The sequence below is a fragment of the Rhinolophus ferrumequinum genome, chromosome 12, assembly GCF_004115265.2.
Source record: "Rhinolophus ferrumequinum isolate MPI-CBG mRhiFer1 chromosome 12, mRhiFer1_v1.p, whole genome shotgun sequence".
Lineage (NCBI taxonomy): Eukaryota > Metazoa > Chordata > Mammalia > Chiroptera > Rhinolophidae > Rhinolophus > Rhinolophus ferrumequinum.
In genome coordinates, this window is record NC_046295.1 from 75,949,368 (window position 1) to 75,970,481 (window position 21,114).

A 21,114-nucleotide genomic window follows, 5' to 3' on the forward strand; every position below is an offset into this window, starting at 1 on the left:
AGCTGGGCCCCTCCGTGGGGCCCCGCGGCACAGGGGGCCACTTCTGACCAAGCCTCCCGCAGGCTCCAAATCCGATCCGCCCTCTCGCCTCCAGAGAGGTCAGGGGACCCGCCTCCCATGCCCTCCGCCCCCGCCCCGCTCCGCGCCGCCGCTCGGCTCCGGGAGGGGCGGGGGCCGCCCCCCAGCGGCTCGCTGGGGGTCAGTCCCCTGCTCCCAGGCGAGCCGCCCCTCCATCGGGACCCAGGGGCCAAAAAACACAGCCGATCACAGCGCGGTGCACTGCAGCCTAATGCAGCGGCCTGCGCACCAAGCGCGGGAGCCAGGACCGGTGGGTGCCAGGTCCCGAGGGCGCTAGAGTCGGCCGCTTGGTCTCGCCCGGCTGTCGCTCCCCAGGGCCGGGACCCACTTTGCCCAGCCTGGACAGGGTTCTGTCCCTGAGGGGTGCGGCCTACCGACCCCTGGCCGCGTCTCTCTGCCACCAAAGGTCGCCTATCCTAGCGGCCAATCCGATTTCCCCTGAGCGGGCGAACACACGTCGTCCCATACCTTCAGTCTCCGACCCGGGGGCCACTACCTCCTACCCGTGTTCCTCAGTCCAAATTCTGCGAGGCCAGATTCCCGTCCATTGCCCCCACCCCTATTCGGGGATCCCTTTCCCAGACTTAATCGTCGTCTTCTAAACTCTCCGTCGCCAGAACCTGGGCCTCACCTTCTTTGCCTGTTTCAATGTCCCCCATTCTTGATCCTGGGGCCCCTCTGCGATCTTCGCTCACCTCAATCTCTGCCACTTCTGAAGCCTTTCCGGACCTCTCACCCTAAATCCGGGGCCCAACCCCTCTCTCCCTGGGCCGGGGCCCCCTCTGGCAAGCCCTGGGTCAGCAGGGCCTCCCCTCCTGCCGGTCCCCGTCCCTCAATCCCGGCAGCCAGCACTCTCCGCGGACCAAACCGGCCCCGGGAAGGCGCCGCCGCCCGGGGGACGCCAACTCAGCCCGATGCGTCCTACCTCGGCCAACAGTCGGAGTCCCCCGGCGGCCACTCCCGGCCGGCGCCGTCCCCTGGTGGAGATGCTGCGCTCCCCGCCGTCCGCGCAGTATGGCCTCGCTCGGGGCCACTCCTCTTAGCGCTGAAGCTTTACAAAATATTAATAATAAAGAAGGCAAGAATGAAAAAAGAAAGCCTTCATTCCCCAACTCCCAAATCAATTTTTCAAGGGGGTGGGGCAGAAGAATTTGTTTGGAGGGCGACCCAAACTTCTGCGAGAGGCCAGCGGGGCGCCTGGCCTGGCCGGGGCGCCCGGGCCAGCGCTCCGGGCCAGGCGCCGCGCTGGGCACAAGCTGGGGGCGAGGGGAGCCCTCCCGCAGGGTGGGGGGGGGCGGCGACGGCACTATTTGACGTGGAGCCGCCGGCTCATCCCGGCGCAGGGATACGAGGCGCTCCAATGAGTTCAAATGTCAGGAAGTTTGAGGAGGGGTGAGGCGGCTCCCGGCCGGAGTATCCCTCCGCCGCCAGCCCCAGCTCTAAACCGAGCGGCTCCTCCTGCGCACCATGGCACTGGAGTAGTGCGGGGAGCGCACCCGGAGCCTCGCGGCCCGCTGCGCCCCGCCCGGGACCCCGCTGCGCCGCCCGCGGCCCCCCCCCAGCCCGTGGGGCCGCCCCTGCACCCCCGCCCCCTCCCCCGCCCGCCGCCGCCGCCACCACCGCTGCCGCCGCCGTCTCCTCCCGAGGCTCCGTCTGCCGCCTCCGCCGCAGCCCGGCTCCGAGGCTGACAAGCAGGTGACAGAGGAGCCGGCGCGCGTGGCTGCGAGTACCCAGGAGAGCGCGGCGCGGACTGCAGCCGCCCCGGCCCGCCCGCACGACGCCGGGGCCCGGGGCCAGCGCGTCGCCGCTGCACGCTCGCCGGGGGAAACCCGCGGCCCCAGCCGCAGCCCCAATCCCGCCGGGGCCGCGCCTCCCTGGCTCCGGGGCCACGGCGGCGGCGGCGGCGGCGGCGAGCGGGCAGGCGGGCGGGCGGGCGAGCACCCTGGCCGGCGGGGCCCGCAGCGCGCCCCGCGTCCCATGGATATAGCAACAGGTCCCGAGTCGCTGGAGCGGTGCTTCCCCCGCGGGCAGACGGACTGCGCCAAGATGTTGGACGGCATCAAGATGGAGGAGCACGCTCTGCGCCCCGGGCCCGCCACTCTGGGGGTGCTACTGGGTGAGTGCTGGGTCGGAACGCCCGAGTGGTCATGGGCAGGGAGCCGGGTCCTCGTCCCGAGGTGGAATAGGCGTCCGGGCCAACGGATAAAGGAAATTGTTTGCAGGACATGGGGGTGTGGGGAACACAGAAGACTCCTGGAGTGATCACGAGAGGGGCAATAAGCTAGACGGGCATCCTGCGGGGTCAGAGGTATGCAGGGACATCACCTAGGCGGAGGATGGACAGGACAGCTCCAGCCGCCGCCCCCTATCCTCATCAGGCCTCGGTTCTAGAGCTGCCACTCCGGGAGGGAGGTAGGGACCGGGGTGATGGAGGACCCAAGTAGCCACCTTTGCAAGCTCGGGAGTAGTGCTGGGTCACTTGGGAAGGGGGACTTTCTAAAAGAAAAATATCCCCTGAGTCACCCAAACCACAGGTTTTGGGGAGATTGGGGACAGAAGACCACGAACGCCACTGTGGGGCGTGTCAGCCAGCGAGCGCCCCAGCCTCACCTCGCCTGTCTCGGTCCCAGCCGGCTACTCCGCGCGGTGCTCGTTCTTTTACGTATTAACACCAAGCGCTGGATCTCCGGAGAAGGGGAGAGCGCAGCGCGGAGCCAAGGCTCGAGGCCCGTGGCCTGTCTGCGCCGGAGTCTGCGGACTGGGGCGAACTAGATGAGGCTGCCCGGCCCTTGGCGCGGCAGCCGGGGGAGCGCAGGCGGTGGGCGGCGCGCTGGGGCTGCCCTCGCCCTTGGAGCCGGGGCTGCCGGCACCGTGCGGCCAGAATGCCTGGGACAGGCTGGTGGGCGCTGACGGCCCGGCTCTCGCCCTGTGCGCTGCAGGCTCCGACTGCCCGCATCCCGCCGTCTGCGAGGGCTGCCAGCGGCCCATCTCCGACCGCTTCCTGATGCGAGTCAACGAGTCGTCCTGGCACGAGGAGTGTTTGCAGTGCGCGGCGTGTCAGCAAGCCCTCACCACCAGCTGCTACTTCCGGGATCGGAAACTGTACTGCAAACAAGACTACCAACAGTAAGCGCCTCTCGTCCTCCTCCTTCCCCGCCGCCGCCCGGCACTAGAGCCCGGCCGCCCCCCCTTGCCAAGCCGGGCCGGCGTCCGCGCTACCACCGGCTCTGCGTGCCGCTGGGCCCATCAGCTCCGAGGGTTCCGCGGGCTGCGCGTCTCCGGCAGGGACGAACCATCTTAGCAGGGCCGACATTGGTGGGGTGACCCGGGGCCTCCGGCAGCCCCTAGTTGCCGTCCTTTGTCCGGAAAAACCTGCGCTGGGCCGCTGATTGGGGTGCAGGACAAGGCCCTGGGCCGATTGGGGGATAGTTGCTGCGGTTCTAGAACAGGGCCTGGCCCCACTGAGGCCTGAATTGGGGACCAAAAATTGATTTCCAAACAAAAGCAGTGCTTTAGGGAGTCCGGCCCTGGTGGTGTGCTTGTCCAACCCAAAGGCAGGCTTTGTGGGGATCTGGGATTCCTGGAGCAAGGAGGTGGAGTGCAGGAGTGCTGAACTGCCTGAGCAGCCCCCATACTCCTTTCCTGCCAGTCTGCCTGCTGCACTTTTAATCCACGATGGAGAGAAATATGTCCATTCTCCCCAAACCGGTCCATGCGGGAATTTTGCACTTAAAATTTTCGTTGGCTGGAGAAGCTGTATAGAAAGAAGACCTCAAGAGGTGGCAAACCACAATCTGGGGCTCCCCGTGGGGGTGAGGAACTGACCAAGTCAGCCTTCCCCAGCAGGCCTTCTTTCTTGCAATGTGTGTGTTGGGGAGGAGTGGCCTGTCCTGCCCTGGTGTAGCTCAAGTCTCAGGGTTGAGGCCAGAGGCTGTGGGTTGAGCTCTACCTGCTGACTTTTGTTTTTAGCTGAGACTGTGGATTTGTCTGGCAAGGGACTTGGGACAATTAAAAGTAGAGGAAGGCTTTTATTTTTTTTCTTCTGCATGGGTTTTGTGCCTGGCAGTATGATTGAGAGGGAGGCAGAGGGGCACAACAGCCGAAAGAGGGATGTGGGGATCCCCAGGGCAGCATTGCTGAGACAAGTGGGTACCTGCGAAAACTTTCTAATGAGGCCCAGAAAACCCTTTCAGATGGGGCTACAGAGTAGGTAGGCTGTTCAGGTGGGTTGGGGCTCAGAGGGAACTGTGCCCACGCCTCTGGGAGAAGGCTGGGCTTCCAGTGGCTGGTGGTCAGTGCAGCCTACCTGCTCTGCCTAGGGACTGTCTCTAAATCCAGGCCCTGATGGGAATTGGAGCAGCTGCTGTGCCCCTTCTCTGCCTCCACAACCCCTTGGCTGAGGCCTGAAAATAGTGGGACTGCAGGCCAGAGCCCCCGAGAGGGCATCAGGCTCTACTCTAAAAGACTCTGGCTGAGCCCCACACTAGGGCCTAACCAGGCTGTGCTTTTCCTATGTTCTTCCTGCTGCCTGATGTCTCTGCGAGTAAGAACTGGGGCCCGGTTCAGAGAGTCAGCTCTTTTGCTGGTCCCAGAGCCTATCTGAGGTCTCCCCTCTGTCTGGAGCACCCCGACCCCCAATTGGACACACTGCTGTTGATAGGGTTTGCGCTGTGCCCTGGACTGATGGGATTCTAGTTCAAGGAGAAGGTGAGGCCGCCAGTCAGCTCCGCCACAGGCAGGCATAGGGCAGCACAAATAAAATGGGGAAAGGAGTTTGGGGTAAATGTGGTCAGGGGCTTTGGGAGAGCTCAGGGAGCCAGCCCCTTGGTGGGGCTCACCAGCCTCCAGCCCACCCACATCCTGCGGTACTGTAGCCCTGCTTGCTCTGCCTGCCCGCCGGAGCTGGGCTCTGGCAGTGCCACTTCCCACTCAGCTCAGCCACCGGCCTGGACAACTCAACACATGGGGACAGGAGGCCCAGGAAACTGGAAATGGGTCTCTGGGTCATTTGTGCATGTTTTTGACATTTTTTTTTACATATTGGAAAGACTCTTTTCAACCTCTTGTTCAAATCTGCCAGTTCTCTCCCCACCCCCAGTCGTTTATGGAGCTTCTTTTTAAAACAAGGAGAGGATACTCCTGGTTCTTCACAGAACTATAAAGTCACAAAATCTGAGTTGGATGTTCCCCTTAGACTTGAGCGGCCAACCCCCTCATTTTACAAAACAATTAAACATTTGTGATTGCTCTGTCAAAAGTATATTTGTTTAGAAAAGAAAAACAGCACCTAAGAGCTTTCTTCTTCAGGGCAGTAGGGGTGTGTTTGCAAGTGAATTTTGGATCTGGGCGAATCTCAGGTCTCAAGTCCCTAGTCTGGGTCTTGCAGGGCTGCAGTATTCAGGCGGGCATTATTCACGCCCCTCACGGTGTCCCCCTCCTCCCTCACCCCCTCTTTCTTCCAGTAACGCCAATTAGGTATCTGCACTAGGCGAGCTGGTTGGGGGCTGAGGAGGAGTTATCAAGACAATCCTGGGGACAAATACCCAGGCGGGTCTCTCCTGGGTTTCTCAGGGAGAACCGGTGCAGCCAGGCAAGCAGGGGCTCAATGGGAAGCGATGTTCTTTGCACAATAAAAATATATTTCACGATTTATTTTTTTCTTTGAGGATCGCAGAGGCATATTTATTGCATCTGTGTGTAAATGCTTTCAGACGAGAATCCAGGCAAGTGGGCACAGAAACGTGCCTTCTCGGTGTTGTTTTGTCTGTGCGTCAGCCGTATTGGGAAATTAACAAACCCCCTCCACCACCACCGTAACTTTTGAAAAACGTGTCTTCCCTGCGAGGAGCGGCGGGGTTGGTTCATAGAAAGAGGTTACTATTTTTGTTAAGCGTCTCTTCCTCAACTCCGTTTGTTTTCAAACAGAGTTGGGACACCCAGAAGCAAAGCATTATTTTACGCACCACGGGGGTAATTAATTGACATTCGGGCGCATTTAATAGCATTTGATCAAATCCACCGGCACGCCCTGCACGAGCAAAGAGAGCACGGGCCGGCGTTTGGCATCTTCACGAAAAACTCGGAAAGCCTCCTTTTTCTCCTACCTGTTTTTTTGTTTTGTTTTTTTTTTTTCAAGTGGGGGGCTTCTTCTAAGGAAAAATCCAAAAGCATGAGATCCTTCTCCTGTGCCCGAGGCTCTGCCCCCTCGTTGCTCGAGTTTCTCGGACAGGAAACCGGTTACAAACCGGGAGGAGACGCGGCCTCCAAACGTAAAATCACGAACACCCCACTCCTTCCACCGGAGAACACATGAAAAAATGACATTACCTCCCCCCCCCCAATTTTTTTTCTTGGCAGCTTGGCCAAATAGAATTATGTAACTCTTTTTTTGCCGTCTGTCGCTCGTCTGGAAAAGGTTTCTATCCTGAGGAGGTGGCGAATTCCTCCTGGAGGAGGCTCCGGAAGGGGGGAGGGTCGGCGGGGAGAGTCCAAAAATCTGTCACAAAATGGAGTCTAATCGCTTGTAAGACAGCTCCCAGGTCTGGCGACCGGAGACCCTTCGGTGTGCGAGCGGGAGCCTGCGTGCTCGGGAGGACGCGGGGCTCCCGCCCGGGCCGTGCGCCCACCTCGGCCTCCGGGGCTGGCGGCGCCCTTCCGCCGGCGGGGCCTGCCCGGGCGGCCTCGCTGCTCCGCCTCACTGACAGGGCCCCGCTGAGCCTGCGAGGGTCCACTTGGGCTCGTCTGCCCAGGTAGGATGCGTCCACCTCGGCAGGAGGGGGTCACCGAGGCTTTGATTGAGTTTCACAAAAAGTCGCCTGAGTCCCGGGGTGATTTTTTTTCTTTTTTTTTAATTTACCCCAGCTGGCCGTATGTAGCTCCAGTGGCCCAACCCCGCTCTTCCAGCACATTCCTTTCCTTGGAAGTGTTTACACCGGGAAAGGCCTTCCTGGGAGGCTCACCTCCCCTCGGAGCACTAGCAGAGCAGAGCCCCGGTGTGGTGCAGGGAGAGCAAAGTCGGCCCCAGTCTTTTCTGGCTGCTGCTTCTCCCAGCTTGTGAGGCCTCCCATAGGCCTTAGTTCAGGGTGCCAGTTACGAGCAGCACACCCTCCACCGGTGGTACCCGAGCTGGCATGGCCCCCATCAGACTCATTCAGGGCTGTAGACTCTCCTGCCCTCAATGAGGGCAACGGTAGAGGGTCTGTCCTGGAAATGGGTCTCCTTGGAAGGAAGAGCCAGCGCTTTGCCTTATGAAAGGGCCTCCCCAGGCTCTCCTTGGGGAGCTGATCGCTGAAGGGCTCACTTTGCCAGCCCAAGCCTAGGGACTGTCTAGCCCCTGGGAAGGCGCCTCTCCGTTTAACCCCAACCCCTTAGCTGCAGGCGGAAGGGTAAGCAAAGGCCTTCCTGAGGCTGCAGTCCTCTGCTGCTGAACGGAGGCATTATTCACAGCTGACTCCTGACTCACCCTGTATTCCCCAGGCTCTGGGCTCATGTAGCCTAATTTGTTTGCCGGCTTTTTCTCGAGTGGGGGAAGCAGGCTATGAGTATCTCCTCTGGGGTATGTGATTGGTGACCCTCAGCTCCCTCCCACCCTATTCACTGGAGCCAGGCTAAGGACCACAAAGCCCTGGCACCCACCTGAGCCTCTTCTGTAAAATGGGGACGTACCTGCCTGGGGGAAAGTATTCTTCTAAGGAGTGGAGATAACGTGCCTCAAAGGACCTGGCATCTTGTTGCCTGGGAATTATAGTTGTTACTAGTATTGTTACCATCAGTGTGGCAAGGAATGCCTGGTCTTCGAGACACACACCACACTGCCCATGGGTTCCATGCCAGAGAGCGGTGCCCTTGGAATGCTAGGCTCGCCATCAGCCTCTCTATGCAGGGAAGATGAGGGGCACCCCTGGGAAAACCATTCCCTTTGCCTGAGTGGGACGCGGTCCTGCCTGCCTCAGTGATGAAAAGAGCTTTAGACTCTGAGGCAGATCTGGGTTCACCTCGCAGCCCCAACACTCAGCAGCTGTGTGATCTTAGCCAGGTGGCTGCCCATCTCTGAGCCCTGGGTTCTCCATTAGCAAACTGGAGGTGATGATATCATTTCTCAGGAAGTTGTGAGGATTACACAGGGCACCTAGTGGGGCTTCCTTCCGTAAGTGTTCTATATTCCATGGGATCCGTTCTCCACTGCCATACCTCCAGAGAGGCAGAAAAACTTATGTTGTAGGGGTGAAAACAGATGCCAACTGATGCATTATCAAGAAGGGCAGGCAGCAGGGTTGGGGCTGGCTTGTTGGCCTATTTCTCTTTGGGGGATGTGGGGGGTGGAGGTTGGTCCAGAGCAAAGACCTTTCCACTGGGGACAATTGGAGTCTCTAGGGTCGGCATATAGCTTGGAAAAACATACTCAATGTTATAATTTCATATTTGAAAACTGTTCAAGATTATTGTTTTTGTGATTCAAATGACAGAAAAATAAAGCTCAACCAACATCTCTAAGGCTGAGAGGGGATTCAGAAGAGGGGGGTACATGGGGGAGAGCTCTTGTGTGTTTCTCATAAAGAAGACGAGGTTTAAAAGGTGAGCAACACCAGCCTAGGTGGTCAGAAGGATCCTCCAGCCCAGAGAGGTTCTTTTGGTCCCTGATGGGCTGGCATTGCCTCCCCAGGGAACTTCCTCTGTCCTATGGCTGTGAGATTTTTAAAACAAAAAAGGGAGGGGGGAACAAATAAAACAAGTCAGTCCTACTTTGGCATTAGTTAGGCTGAGGAATGGAAGATACTCTCAATGACATGAGTTATAACTTCCAATTTGTAGGACACCACAGTCAGGCCTCAGCTTCAGGGGAGGGAGGAAGAGAGGGATGGTCCACTCAGCTGAGGCGCCTGTGCAAGCTGTCAATCAATTGGGAGTACTGGAGGACCGTAGGCCCTTGGCGCTCTGGCTGACCCAGCCCTCTCCAACCCCCCAGATTCTGTGCTGATGGCAGCAAAGAGCAAAACCAAAATTATATATATTTATTGCCACTGTAGTCAGAAGTGGAGAGGCAGTGGTAGTGAGGGGAGGACTAGGCTGAAAACCATATTTGAAAAAGTTGATTCACGAAGGCAGAGGAAGCAAAGTGGCAGACGTTTGCCATTTCATCGACCGGCTGGTGTTCTCCATTCATGTCATAAATGTCTCCTGTCATTTGAAGCCAAGAGCAACATGATTTGGTTCCCCGGTGGCCTATAGGGTTTTTCTCCTTTTTTTTTTTTTTTGCAGTAAATGTTTATTTGTTAATAATATACTTTAAACAGCCTAGCCTTGACCTCAAGTCTCCCGAAGCATCCATCTTCTCTCAGAGAAATCTTTCAAAGTTTGTGTAATTTTGGGGGGAAGGTGTAACTGACGGGGCAGTGAAGGGCCTATGTTTGCTTTAACTGCTGCTGCTTGGTGGAGTGGTGGGGTATAAGGGGCCACTGTGTTCGGAATGGCAACTTTCTTGGGTTTCAGGCCTGGCTGACAGCACTTCCTTGCTGCCCTGTACCTTCGCTTCTCCTGATCAGTACAAATAAATTTCTGCGTGGGCCCTTCCTTTGTTATTCCCGGGGCAATAGTCTATCCATCCATTTCTGTTCAGCTTCTTGACTGGCAGCCGCTAGACCTGCCCGGTGGACCCTGGGGCCCAGGAGGGGGTTAGGGGGAGTATTGGGGTCCGGAGGATGTGTGAGTACATTGTGGGTGGAGGAGCTTTGTCTCAATTGGGAGCCTGGCTTGGACTGGACTGGACCAAGAGTGCTGGCTGATGGCAGAGCACCTGGCTGGCCCTGCCCTCGGTGAACTGGGGGAAGTGTCGATGAAGGAAAAACCCGGTTCCTGGAGTCCGGTTCCAGAAGAAACAAAGATGTTTGCTTCCTGGCTGGCCCGTGCTATAAGAGGTTTCCCTGGGAACTGTGAGGTGGTTGCCAGCTGGGGAGGGTTCTGAGGGCTGCCCAGAGCAACAGAGGTGCTCACCAGGGCTGGCAGGACTGAGGAGCCCTAGGAGCTGCTGGCTACAAGCAGAAAGCTGAGTGAGCCTGCAGGAGCACAGGTCTGCCAGAGGTCCTCCCTCCCCCCCCCCACCCCAGAATCAGATGCCTCTGTCAGGTACTGCGACAGCAATGATGGGAGAGGAGGAACAGCACTGGGCTGAGACAAGCTGGGTGTGGTGACTGCTGGTACCCTTCTCCTGCCTCCTGCTTTCCTCTGGGACTCAATGACTGTTGTCATGTAACTCCAAGATTGCCATAGTTACTGGGCTGTTGGGGTGTGGGTGCTGGCCCACCCAGGCCTGGAGCTGCCCAAGCCTGTGGAGAAGGAGAGGATCAAGGCGCTCTGGGTCCACCTCTTCCAAATGGAAGTCCCCCTGCATGGGGCACATTTTCTTGAAGGAAAGAGTAAGATTGCAATGACAGATCAAGGATGGAGAACAACTCTGTCTTCCAGTGACACAGGCAAAGGGCCTTCAGGGAAGGGCTGATGGCTCTTTTTGAGCCTCAGTTTTCTCCTCTGTAAAATAGGGGTGATAATTCCAAATTCACGGGACAAAGTGAATCTGTCTCAGAGCATAAAGTGAAACAAACCCAAAGGTGCCAGCCTGCATTGGGCATTCAGTCAGTGTATGTTTCCTTCCAGCCTGCCTGCTGGGAAGTGAGCAGGGAGTCGCCCTGCCTGGCAGGAATGCATTGTCTGCCTTGCGTGGGAGGCCCAGAGAGTGTAGCCTCCAAAACAGGCCTCCCTGAGGGGCCTAGCCCACCCTCCTGATCCTCACCCAGATCTGGGGTCTGTGCAGCCCGTGGATGGACCCTCCACTACTATTGAGGCATGTAGGTGCCGTTTCTCTCCAACAGACTCTTGAACGTGGCCAGTGTAGATATGACCTCGCAGGAGCAGAGCCTTACTGACCCCAGAAGGGCAGGCCAAAGTAGTGTGTGTAGAAGGAAAAGGAATTGGTGTTACTTGCGTGCTTGCGAGGTGCATTGACCTTTATCGCTCTAGCTCCGTGTATAGTTGAGGAAACCGAGGCTGAAGGAGTTAAGTAACTTCCCCCTGGTCTAGAGTTACTCTGTAGCAGATTTTTCCACCGGCAGGTCTGACTCCCAAAGCCAATGGGATCCCGAAATCCTTCCGTCCTGATCTTCCCGAAGGCCCAGATTCCAGCTCTGGACAGTTGGGATTCTCCCTAGAGCGCCCAGCCTGGAAGGTTTGCGGGGGATAACTGCCCAAGGTTGGGAGGGGTGGGGGTCACTGCCCTCTTCGCGCCGGAATGCCCTTGTAGGGCCAGCCTTTGCTAGAGAAGGAAAGAGGTTAGAATAACTGCCTTTCTCCCGGCGGGAGAGCTTCCTTCGCCGCCCCGGGCGCGCGGGCGGGGTGGCTCTCTGCCGTCTCCATCCGTGCCGTCCTCCAGGCACACCTCTCTCGGAGGGGGCCTGCTCCTTTCCCCCAGGGGGACAGCACGGTGCATCGGCTCCTAGGTTCCCGGGCTCCTCGGCCGAGCCGCGGGCGCCAGCGGTGGTTGATGAATTTCGGTGTCACCAGGGGTTTAGCCCGGATTTGGGAACCGCGCGCTCTAATACGCGCACACGGTCCTGCCCTTTCTAAAGCGCAGCCCTTTCACCCAGCCGCTGATTTATGAAGGAACCCGATCCGAGGACGGGCTGGGCTGGAGCCGGGAGCCCTGGGCCCCCGCGGCAGCCTTCGGACTCCTTCGCATTTCTGGGGCCCTTGGCGGCTCTGGGCTCTCTTTCTGGGCAGGACTGGGGGTGCCCTGTCAGATGGGGACTCCCACGGCCCAGGAGGAGTGAGTCCCCTCTGAGACAGCTACACTCTCTGAAAGGGCTAGAGGCTGGCAGAGAGAGTTCGCATTTTCGTTCGAAATAGAGTAAAGCCCTCACCCCTCCCCAAATCCTCCCGGCGACCCCCTTGGGCAGGCCCAAAAGCAGCGAGTTGGAGAGGTTTGTTTATCGAGGGAACAGAAAATTGAAAAAAGAGTCTAAGACCTTTTTCCCGCCTGAGAAATGTGCAAAGTCCCTCAGCTCCTGGAGGCGGTGAGGCGGCCCCGAAAGCCGAGTTCTCGGCGCGGAGGCTCGGGCGACCCCAGCCCCCCGCCCCCTCCTGCGCCCCGGCCGCAGCGCAGCGGGAGGGCGGATTTTTTTCAGATTTGGTTTGCAGGGGGGAAATGTGGTTGTATCAATCCACAAATATTTACTCTTAACAGACTTGTATCTGTGGAGATTTCGAACAAAGACAGTTTAGGGGGATTACAAAAACTCTAAACCCCGTTTTTCTCCCGGACTTGGTGCTTTAAATGCCAATTACAGGCGAGCCATATCCAACAGCAACGGGGGGAGGCGGGCAGGGTCGGGGACCGGGTGGGGGGCGAATCCAGCCATTAAATGTAACTTTTCATTATGAGAAGGATTTCGCCGGTTTTATCTTCTAATAAGATTATGTCACGAACACAAGTACCTAGGATGGTGCTGAGTGACAGGGCTCTGTCGTTTAATCAGAGGCTGCGCCGCTCAAACTGCGGGGCCCTTTGTCCGACGGAGTGAACTACGGAAACTTGCCGTCCTAATCCCTTTATTCATGTCAAGCAGAGAAAAGAAGCCGAGCACCTTACAACCGTGTCCCCTCCACCCCTTCCGAGGGCAGGAGGCGGGGGCTCTGGCCCTGTGGCCCCCGGCGCCTTTCGTTTTCCGAGCGCGCTTGGGTCTCCCGAGCCCGCCAAGCGTTGCAGCAGAGGTGGGGGAGGGGGTTGCTTTACTGAAACCTCAATTGTCAGCTTCTGGAAAATGGGGGCAACGGACCCATGAATAGACGATACTGTTTGGGGGAATTTTTTTTGCCTCCCCAGATGGAGAGCATGGGCCTGCATTGTCCCCTCTTCCCAGGAAAGATGGCACTGTGGGGTGCACACCCACCATCCCCCATTAGAGCAGACTGACAAGAAGTGAGAGGCCACGTGGAGATGCTAGGCTGGGGTGCTCCGCGGGGCGGATTTCGTTGGATAGCTGGGACTGATGTCGGTGCGCGTCCTCCTGCGTGTCTCCGGGGTTGACCATTCCCGCTGCTCACTCGACCCGTTTCTTCCGAGGGCAAATTCCTTTGTTCGACCCCCGCGGAAACCCGTTTCTGCACCGGGCCCGTGGCGCCTTTATTTCTCGCCACCACCACCGCTGCTGCCACCCTTGTCCCAGTTTGCAGATCTTTCCTGCGGCACCCAGACCCCTCGACGTCGCCGCCTAGCCCTTGCCCGGCTGCCTACTTGGACAACTACAACTCCAGCCAGCAGAGCAGGCGCCGCAGGCGCGTACTTTCACCGCCGGCGTTCGCCTTCGGGCACAGCGGGAAGCCGCGGGCATCCGAGAAGCGGCCGCGCGCGGTTCCGGGTCACTGCACGGGCTGAAAAAAGCAAAAGCAAAACCAACACCCCGCCAATGAAACCTGCGCGCCCCCACGGCTCCGCTCTGTGCCCCTCCGGAGGACCAGGCCGGCCACCACCGGCTGGCTTCTAGGGTCTCAGACCGGAGGCCTGAGTCATGGGAGCTGGAGGGGCACTTCGGAGGAATTTGCCTCAAATACACCCGGCTCCTTGGCTTCCTTTTAAAGCCCTTAGGCTGTGTTCAGTGGCAGCGGCCCGGGGACCCCAGTGCGCACTGGGAGCGCTCTGGAGACGCCTGACTGCACGCTGTCTCCTCCCTCTGGAGCCCAGGCTCCAGCACCGGGAGGATCGGGCTGAGAGCAGGGTGTCACCTCGTAAAAGCGACAGGCAAGGGCTGTTTTATGGGGAGGGAGAAGGGGCAGGAAGTGTTGCTTCCATCTCTCGCCGCGCAGGGACAGAGAACCCCGATGGAGGGAGCCCTATCTGGGTAGGGGACGACCAGGGGGACAGAATGGGTCAGAGGCAGTGGGGTCCTCGGCCATTAAGTGTGGGACCGGAACAGGCCAGAGCTGGGAAGGGGACTGACCGACAGACCGGGAACCCGGAGCTCACCTCCCTCCCGTCCTCTGCTCTCCCGGAGCCCCCTCTGCAATCCCAGGCTCAGCCAACAGCCCCGGCCCTGCCTCCCAGGCCGGGGGTGGGGGAGACTTTCTCCATCGAAACACTTGATACCAACTTTGTTTTTTTGGCAAGAAAAATAAGCCTTGTTTGGAAAGGGGGGGTGGTGGACGAGTGAGCGAGGGAAGGAGCGAGCCTGCGGCAGAGCAAACTTTGCGGATTAGGTTTCAGCGCCTCCGCCCCACCCCCAGCCCCGCGGCGGTGATTTGTGTGCGGGGGTCTATGACCCTGCGAGGCATCAAACGGCCCGCGGGAACCAGCCGAGTTCAGAGGGACAGTGGGCAGAGGGGCGGCCTAAGACAACGCAGATGGTTCATATCAGCCCTGCCGGGCCGAGCCCTGGGCTCGCAGCGTCTACCGGCCAGCCCGGGCTCCTGGGCAGGGAAGAGGCCTGGGGTCTTCAGGGGAGGCCAAGGCCTGAGCCTGAGTGGTAATAGGGGACCAGGGACGCAGCAGTCAATGCCCAGTCGGCCCCAGCTGAAAAGAGGCCGGGCAGCCAGCGACAGAGTTCCTCCACCTTCGTCTGACCCCATCCAGCTCAGAAGGAGCCTGACCTTCCTTGCCAGCCCAGAGTAGCCTCTGAGCATTGACTGATCAGGAACCTTTGCCAAGTGGCCTTGTCTACCCCACCCCTGCCCAGCAGGCAGCTGATACTCACCCAGGTCATAGTGCTCCTCCCCCAGGGACCGTTAATTGCCTTTTTCTTCTCAGGGAGGTGCTCTGCCTTCAGCCTGACTTCTGTGATGGCTTTGGGAAGCCCCCACCTCCCTCTGATCATTCATTCATTCATTCATTCATTCATTCACTCATTCATTCTACCATTGTGGTAGCGTGCCCTTCCCCTCCCTGCCCACTTGAGCCCTGCTGCCTAGAATGGGCTAACTCTAAGGGACTCTTCTCCTTTCTCACTCAGAGAAAGGAGAACTCAGCTGGTTCTCCCCAAGGGAAAGCTAGGAAGGAGGCTAACTCATACCTTGCCCAAGAGCCTTTCTTTGGGGGTGGGAGCCCACACTGGCCTTGGCCTCTGAGCCTGCTGCCCTCCTCTTCCCAGAACTGGCGCCCAGCTGGCTGTTGACACCAACAGGCCCTGGTCTCCCTGCCCTGATCTTCAGGGCCTGGCTTTCTCTGCAGCCTCCAACAACCCTCTTCAGTGACCACAGCGAGGGTGCAACAGAGCCACACCCCCCACCAGGACCTTGAGCTCCTTTAGAATGTCCCAGCTGAAGGGCTCTTCAATATCCTTGTAGAAATGGGGAAACTGAGGCCCAGGTGTGGCCAGGACTTGCCCAAAAGCTCACTTAGATGTAGCAAAACAGAGGCAGGAACCCCAGTCTGCCCACCACCAGGTTAGAGGTTTATGTGGCCACTCCACAATTCTTTCTAGAACCCTCTCCCAGACTCTGGCTTTTGCAGCAGCCTACTCTGTCCTCCCTGGACTGAGGTCACTGGGAGGGGAAGGTCCTTCGATTCTGGCTCCTGAAAGGGGGGTAATAGGTAAGCCTCCATGATGAAATGATTTTGAGAGCTTTTTGGATAACATGGGCCACGTGGGTTTGAGTTTTATCTTCTAAATTGGGACATTGAGGGACAAAAGCCAGGTGAGCACCGTGCCACATCCCACCATCCCTCCATCCTTCTTGTGTCTGACTCCCAGATACCCTGGGCTTGGCCCTTCCTCTCTAAAGCAGTGGGTGAGGGGGAGCAGTGGGCTTCAGGGACCTCTCGGGGCTCCATCTCCCGGGGTCCCTGCCTCAGGGGAGCAGCCGGCTGGGTTATCTATACACGGAAGACACATCTGTCCTCCACATGTTGGAGGCCAAGCAGAGGACATGTGGTTTGGGACGTGTTATCTTAATCATATTTATTAGCCAATCCTGAAATTAAAAAAAAAAGTTCGATATTGTTACAATTCGGAAAAGATCCCCAAAATCTACAGGGCGACAGATCAGCAGAGGCTGCCAGCAACAGCCAGGTTTCTTTCAGCTGGAATCAGGACATGGCTTTGGAAGTTCTTTGGGTTGTTCTAGTGCGATGGAATCTCTATGCTGTGAAACAACACTTACCGCTTTCATTTTCCCAAGCAGAGATCTGAAGCAGAATTAATTACCTTGCCTTGACTGATAGTTGTTCTGTTGGAGTATGGTTCTAATCCTTATTAACATTCTCTAAAGTCAGGCATGAAATATGACTTTTACAACACACTCTTTGGCATATGTTTTTCTTTCCCAGGATATTTTTCAGGCTATCTCTGAGCTCACTGCTGTTCATTATTTTTGCCATAGGCCTGAAGTCGCCAGCCCCAAAGCCAGTCCCGCACAGAGCACAGCCAAGGGGGTGGAGAGTGGGAATGACACATCTCTGTTCACAACGCAAATTGCGTCTGATTATTAAGCTTTGAATGTTTTCCTCCATCATGTTTTTATTAAAAACTCCAGCAGCATATTTGCTCTTGATGGTGTCTTCATTTAGGTTAAAAAAAAGAAAAAAAGCAGGGGGGTCCCCTTTCGATGGCAGTATGTAAAGAAAATAATTCTTATGACCGCAGAATTACCGTACAAACCTGGTTCTAGTAAAGCTGGCCCTGCTTTGACAAGCCCAGCAGGCTGGGAACTTTTTTCTAAGTGTTCCAGCTGCTGGGGAAACAGACCAGGGAGAAAGTCCACAGAAGCCTCTATTCTGCAGGGTATACGGGGCACTTCTCAGGAGTTAACACTTCCCAAGTTTGTGAGCTGCAGAAGGGGGCCTGGCTGCAGGGGGCTTACTGACAGGTAGGACCAGCCCAAAGAGCACAGGATGGCAGCAGCAATAATGACGATCATAGCTGATGCTTCGTGAGTGCCCCTGGTCATCAGGCACTGCTCTGAGCACTTCCCTGCTTTACCTGTGCCAGGACCTAGTGCCATTATTTTCATTTTCAGATAAGACAACTGAGGCACCAAGAAGTTGTGTAACGTGCCCAAGGTCACACAGCTAGTAAGTGGAACTGGGATTGAAGGCCGGGCATTCTGTCAGGAGAAAACTTTCAGCCATCCTTTGAGAGGGCAGATTCTGGCCCTTTGCTGGGTTCAGTGCCTGTTGCTGGTTGGGCACCAGAGCTCACTGTAATGGCCAGTGTTCACTGTGTTCTGCCTGTAGTAAAGGTCTGATTGAATCTTCTCACTGGCCCAGGGCAGGCAGTGTTATTATCATTTCCTGTTTTGGCAACACTGAAGCTCGACCTGAGAGGTGCAGTTATTTCCCCAAGGTCACACAGCTTCAGATAGCAATGATAAGACTTACCATTTACTGAGCACATGTTATGTCTAGGCTCTGGGCTGAACTCTTGGCCCCCCCAGATCTTGATGAGAGTTCCTAAAAGCCTTATTGTTTACCCTGGTTTCCAGGTGACAGAACTGGGGCTCAGAGAGGTGAAGCCACACACCCAGGGTCACACAGCCAGTTGGGACTGGCACCAGCATGGAGCCAGCAGCTGCAGGTACCAAGACTTGTCCTCTGGACTCTCCTCAGCCTTGGGGGGCACTCCACCAAGACTTCTTGGCGGGTCTCACTTGGGCTGAACAAGTATCTTGGCAGTAGGTGGGGCGTATTTCGGCGTAAAGGGGAGCAGTGTGTCTGTGACCTGCCTCATGCCAAGTGGGCACCCATCATCCCATCCTAGCCTCACTTTACAGATGGGAGCGAGGGTACAGAGAACTTAAGTAACTTGCTCTGGGCCACACAGCCAGTGAGGCGCTGATGGGAACCACACTCTAGTGTTCTGGCTTCAGGGTGGTGTTTCTCAGAGAGAGACTCTGCATCCACATCTTCACCATCAGCGTTGTGCCTCTTGAGTGCTTGGCAGATATACCCTGACAGGAGGGAAGTTTGGAGAGGGGAGGTGATTTTCCGGATTGCACTGCAAGGTATAGCTGGCCAACTGGAATGTGCCCTCCTGCTCTGCACAGGGGACAGGGGAGCAGCCCCACCCCGTGGATGGGAGCTTGGCCAGCCCTCACAGGGCCGCCTTCACCCCGTCCTGCCTCCTGGGCTCAGGCTGCCATGTACAACAGCTACAACAGCTGGGGCAGGCAGGCGCTGTCTGCCCTTTGAAGGGGACAGCCGCCTGAGTGTGTCACTTTGAACTGCAAAGGGGCCTGTGGTGAGGGCTCGGCCCCCTCCCACGTGCCCCTTCCCACCCACCCCTCCAGGTCTGGTTCCAGTTGGCAGGTCTGGAGCCAGAGGGGCAGGCAGGGCAGCGGCCCCCCTGTGGGATGTCAGCCTGATAAGTGAGCAGCGGCAGACCCCTGGAGGAAGCTGGAGCTGGCCGCCCACTGGTCTCACCATCCCACGTGGCAAGAGTTCAGCCTAGTCACCGAGGTGCCATCCTCCCACAGACATGCCCTTGTGGCTGCCAAGAAACATCTCCCCAAACGTCAAAGATTTAAATTAAAATAACAGTAATGATAGTACTAATAATAATAACTTATAAAAGGAAACATCTTCCCCTGGGGCACAGGGAGTATCACGGATTCCACCTCATGCTCTGCTTGGTGAACGCTCATGGCAGGAGGTCAGGAAGGGTGTTAGGTAAGAGACTGGTGCGTGCGGGCTGCCAATCACCAGGAACCCAGCTGGGGGCCTTTGGAGGCTCAGCTGTGTCCTGACTAAGCTGGGCCAGGATGGGGCAGGCCCACCCTGCCCTGGGAGAGCTCCCACGCAAAGAGGGCGGGGTGGGGATAGGGGCAGAGTTCAGCAGAAATCCTGTCAGCACAGTCCCTGTGCCGAGAAACACTGGCCTCTGCTCTGATTTTGTGACCCCAGAGCTGATTCCTTGGGAAGCCAAGAACTGAACCCGATTCTTAGCCAAGTAGACAGAGAAAAGATGTCAGTGCTTTGGAGACTGAGGATTCAGAGTTTGATCTAGGCTCTGCCACTTACTGGCTGTGTGACCTTGGGTTAGATACTTCACCTCTCTGTGCCTTGGTCCCCTCAAAGTCTATTGAGGAGGAAACAACTGCCTTCGGGTGATGAACTTTAAAGGAGAAAGCAGATGCAATGTCCTCATGTTAGGTGTGTGGTTCTTGCTGATATTATTACCGATGCCCCTATAGTCCTTTGTGTTGGTCCATCTTGTCTTGGTTATGTGTGTCGGGCAGTCTCCTTGCCAGAGTTCTCTGTGTGCACCATGCCTTGGCTGCGACAGGGCACGATGCATAGTAGATGCTCAGTTAGTACTGATAGAAAGTATAGGGGAATAAAGGGGAAGAACAGCTCTGGGGCTAGACCGGCTGGGCCGGGCTCCAGGCTCAGCCTCTTTCTAATTGTGTGATGCTTGGTGAGTGCCTCAGCTTCCCTGAGCCTCTGTTCCCTCATTGGTAAAATGGGGATAATCAAACAGCCTAGCTTCTAGGGGTGTTGTGAGTATTAAATTAGGTGATGAATGCAAAGATCTGTGCCGGTAAATGTGAGCTATTTTTGTTAGTGGGAAGGGCCATGGGCAGGGATCTGGTTATAACGCAAGACAGCAAGAGTATGTGCTGGGTTACCCTGGGCAGGTGCCTGTGACGTAGGAAGCTGGAGGTGGGAAGGGCATTCCAGGTAGGAACGCTGGTAGCTGGAATATTAGGGGTTAAATTGGTGGGCCGAGAAAAGTGGGCTGGGATAGTGAGCCTGGCTGGAGGGGCTGCGCAGGGGCTACTGGGACCTGGGGCTGCAGAGGGGGGCGGGGGCCAGTAGCTATGCAACAGGGTTTGGATTTTATTCTGTAGGCAGGAGGGAGCCATCGAAGGTTATTGGACGGGGGAGTGGCAGGACTGGAGAGGCACTTTATGGAGATGACACTGGCAGCGTATGCACGGGATTGGAGACTGGAGACTGGCAGGAGGAGGCTACTGTCTCCTTGGAGGCAAGGACAGTGGAGGGGAATGGAGAGGGGACAGATTTGAGCCAAATTTAGGAGGCAGTTCTGAGGGTTGAGAGGATAGCATGGGGCAAAGGGAGAGTCAGAGAGGCCTGGGGCTCGGAGCTGCGGTGATGGAACCCCCAGGTCCTGAGTACTCTGGTCTGGTCCCAGCACGGGTGAGCCCACTTGGCTGAGTCCTTGACTGGTCTAGCTTCATGGGCATATGACCTGTGCAGTCACACAGGCCCACACTCCGAAGGACTCTGCCTGGTTTAATGCTCTGGCGTCGCCCTCTTAAAATTCTTAATACTTTCTGAACAAGTACCCTGGGTTTTCTTTTTGCACTGAGCCCTGCAAACTATGTAGCTGGTCCTCGTCCCTGAGTCTCGGGCTCTGGCCTCGTGGAATGGAGGCCTAGATGGGCTTAAGCTAGAACAAGGCCTATAGGAATTGAGATCTCCCTGCTCCATTGGCCTGAGGCTTGTCATATTCTTCCTCCTGGCTCTCATCCTGGCCTTCTGGGCCTTCCTCAGCCAGGCCCCACCCCCTCTCATCCTCCACGCACAGCCATGAGCTCACCTGCTATTCTCCACTCATCTCCGACACTTGTCCATATCCAGGTCTTGCTCAGGCTGTAGTGGTTGTGCCTGAGCAAGTGGATATGTCCCCTGGCCTCCATCATCCTGTTTGCTTCTGGAAAAGTCCTCCTGTCTGAAAGCTTGGCACGAGTCACCAGTTTCATGAAGTCTCCCTGGCTTCATACTCTACCCCCCCGCCCCCCAAGACTTGGGTCTATCCTGTAATGCTTGTTAAACATGCACATTCCTAGGTCTGTGGGTGGACTTGTACTCTCAGGGTGAAGCTTGTGAACCCACATCCCTAGCGGAGCCCCTGGGGAGTACCTGTGTACACTGAGGTCTGAGAACCTCTGCCCAGGATACCCCCAAGCCTGGCCCAGGGCTTCGTGTCTGTGTGCTGAGGGAATGAATGAGCGGTGGTGGTCTTCCTGAGTCCAGGCACATTGCCTGGCATGGCATGGTACCGGTGGATGGGTGACTCTGGATGGAAGGTGGGATGG

The 21,114-nt window shown here is 57.1% G+C and overlaps 1 protein-coding gene across 2 annotated transcripts in view; it reads left to right on the top strand.

Moving 5' to 3' along the window:
• The first annotated feature begins 1,507 nt into the window (after positions 1-1,507).
• The window catches only part of LMX1B (LIM homeobox transcription factor 1 beta), an 81,627-nt gene continuing 62,020 nt past the window's right edge, over positions 1,508-21,114 (top strand). For both annotated transcript variants that reach the window (XM_033122180.1, XM_033122181.1), the window contains exons 1-2: positions 1,508-2,194; positions 3,018-3,204. In XM_033122180.1, coding sequence (XP_032978071.1) covers positions 2,056-2,194; positions 3,018-3,204 — 326 coding nt within the window. In that variant the 5' untranslated portion in view covers positions 1,508-2,055. The remainder of the gene's footprint in view (positions 2,195-3,017; positions 3,205-21,114) is intronic.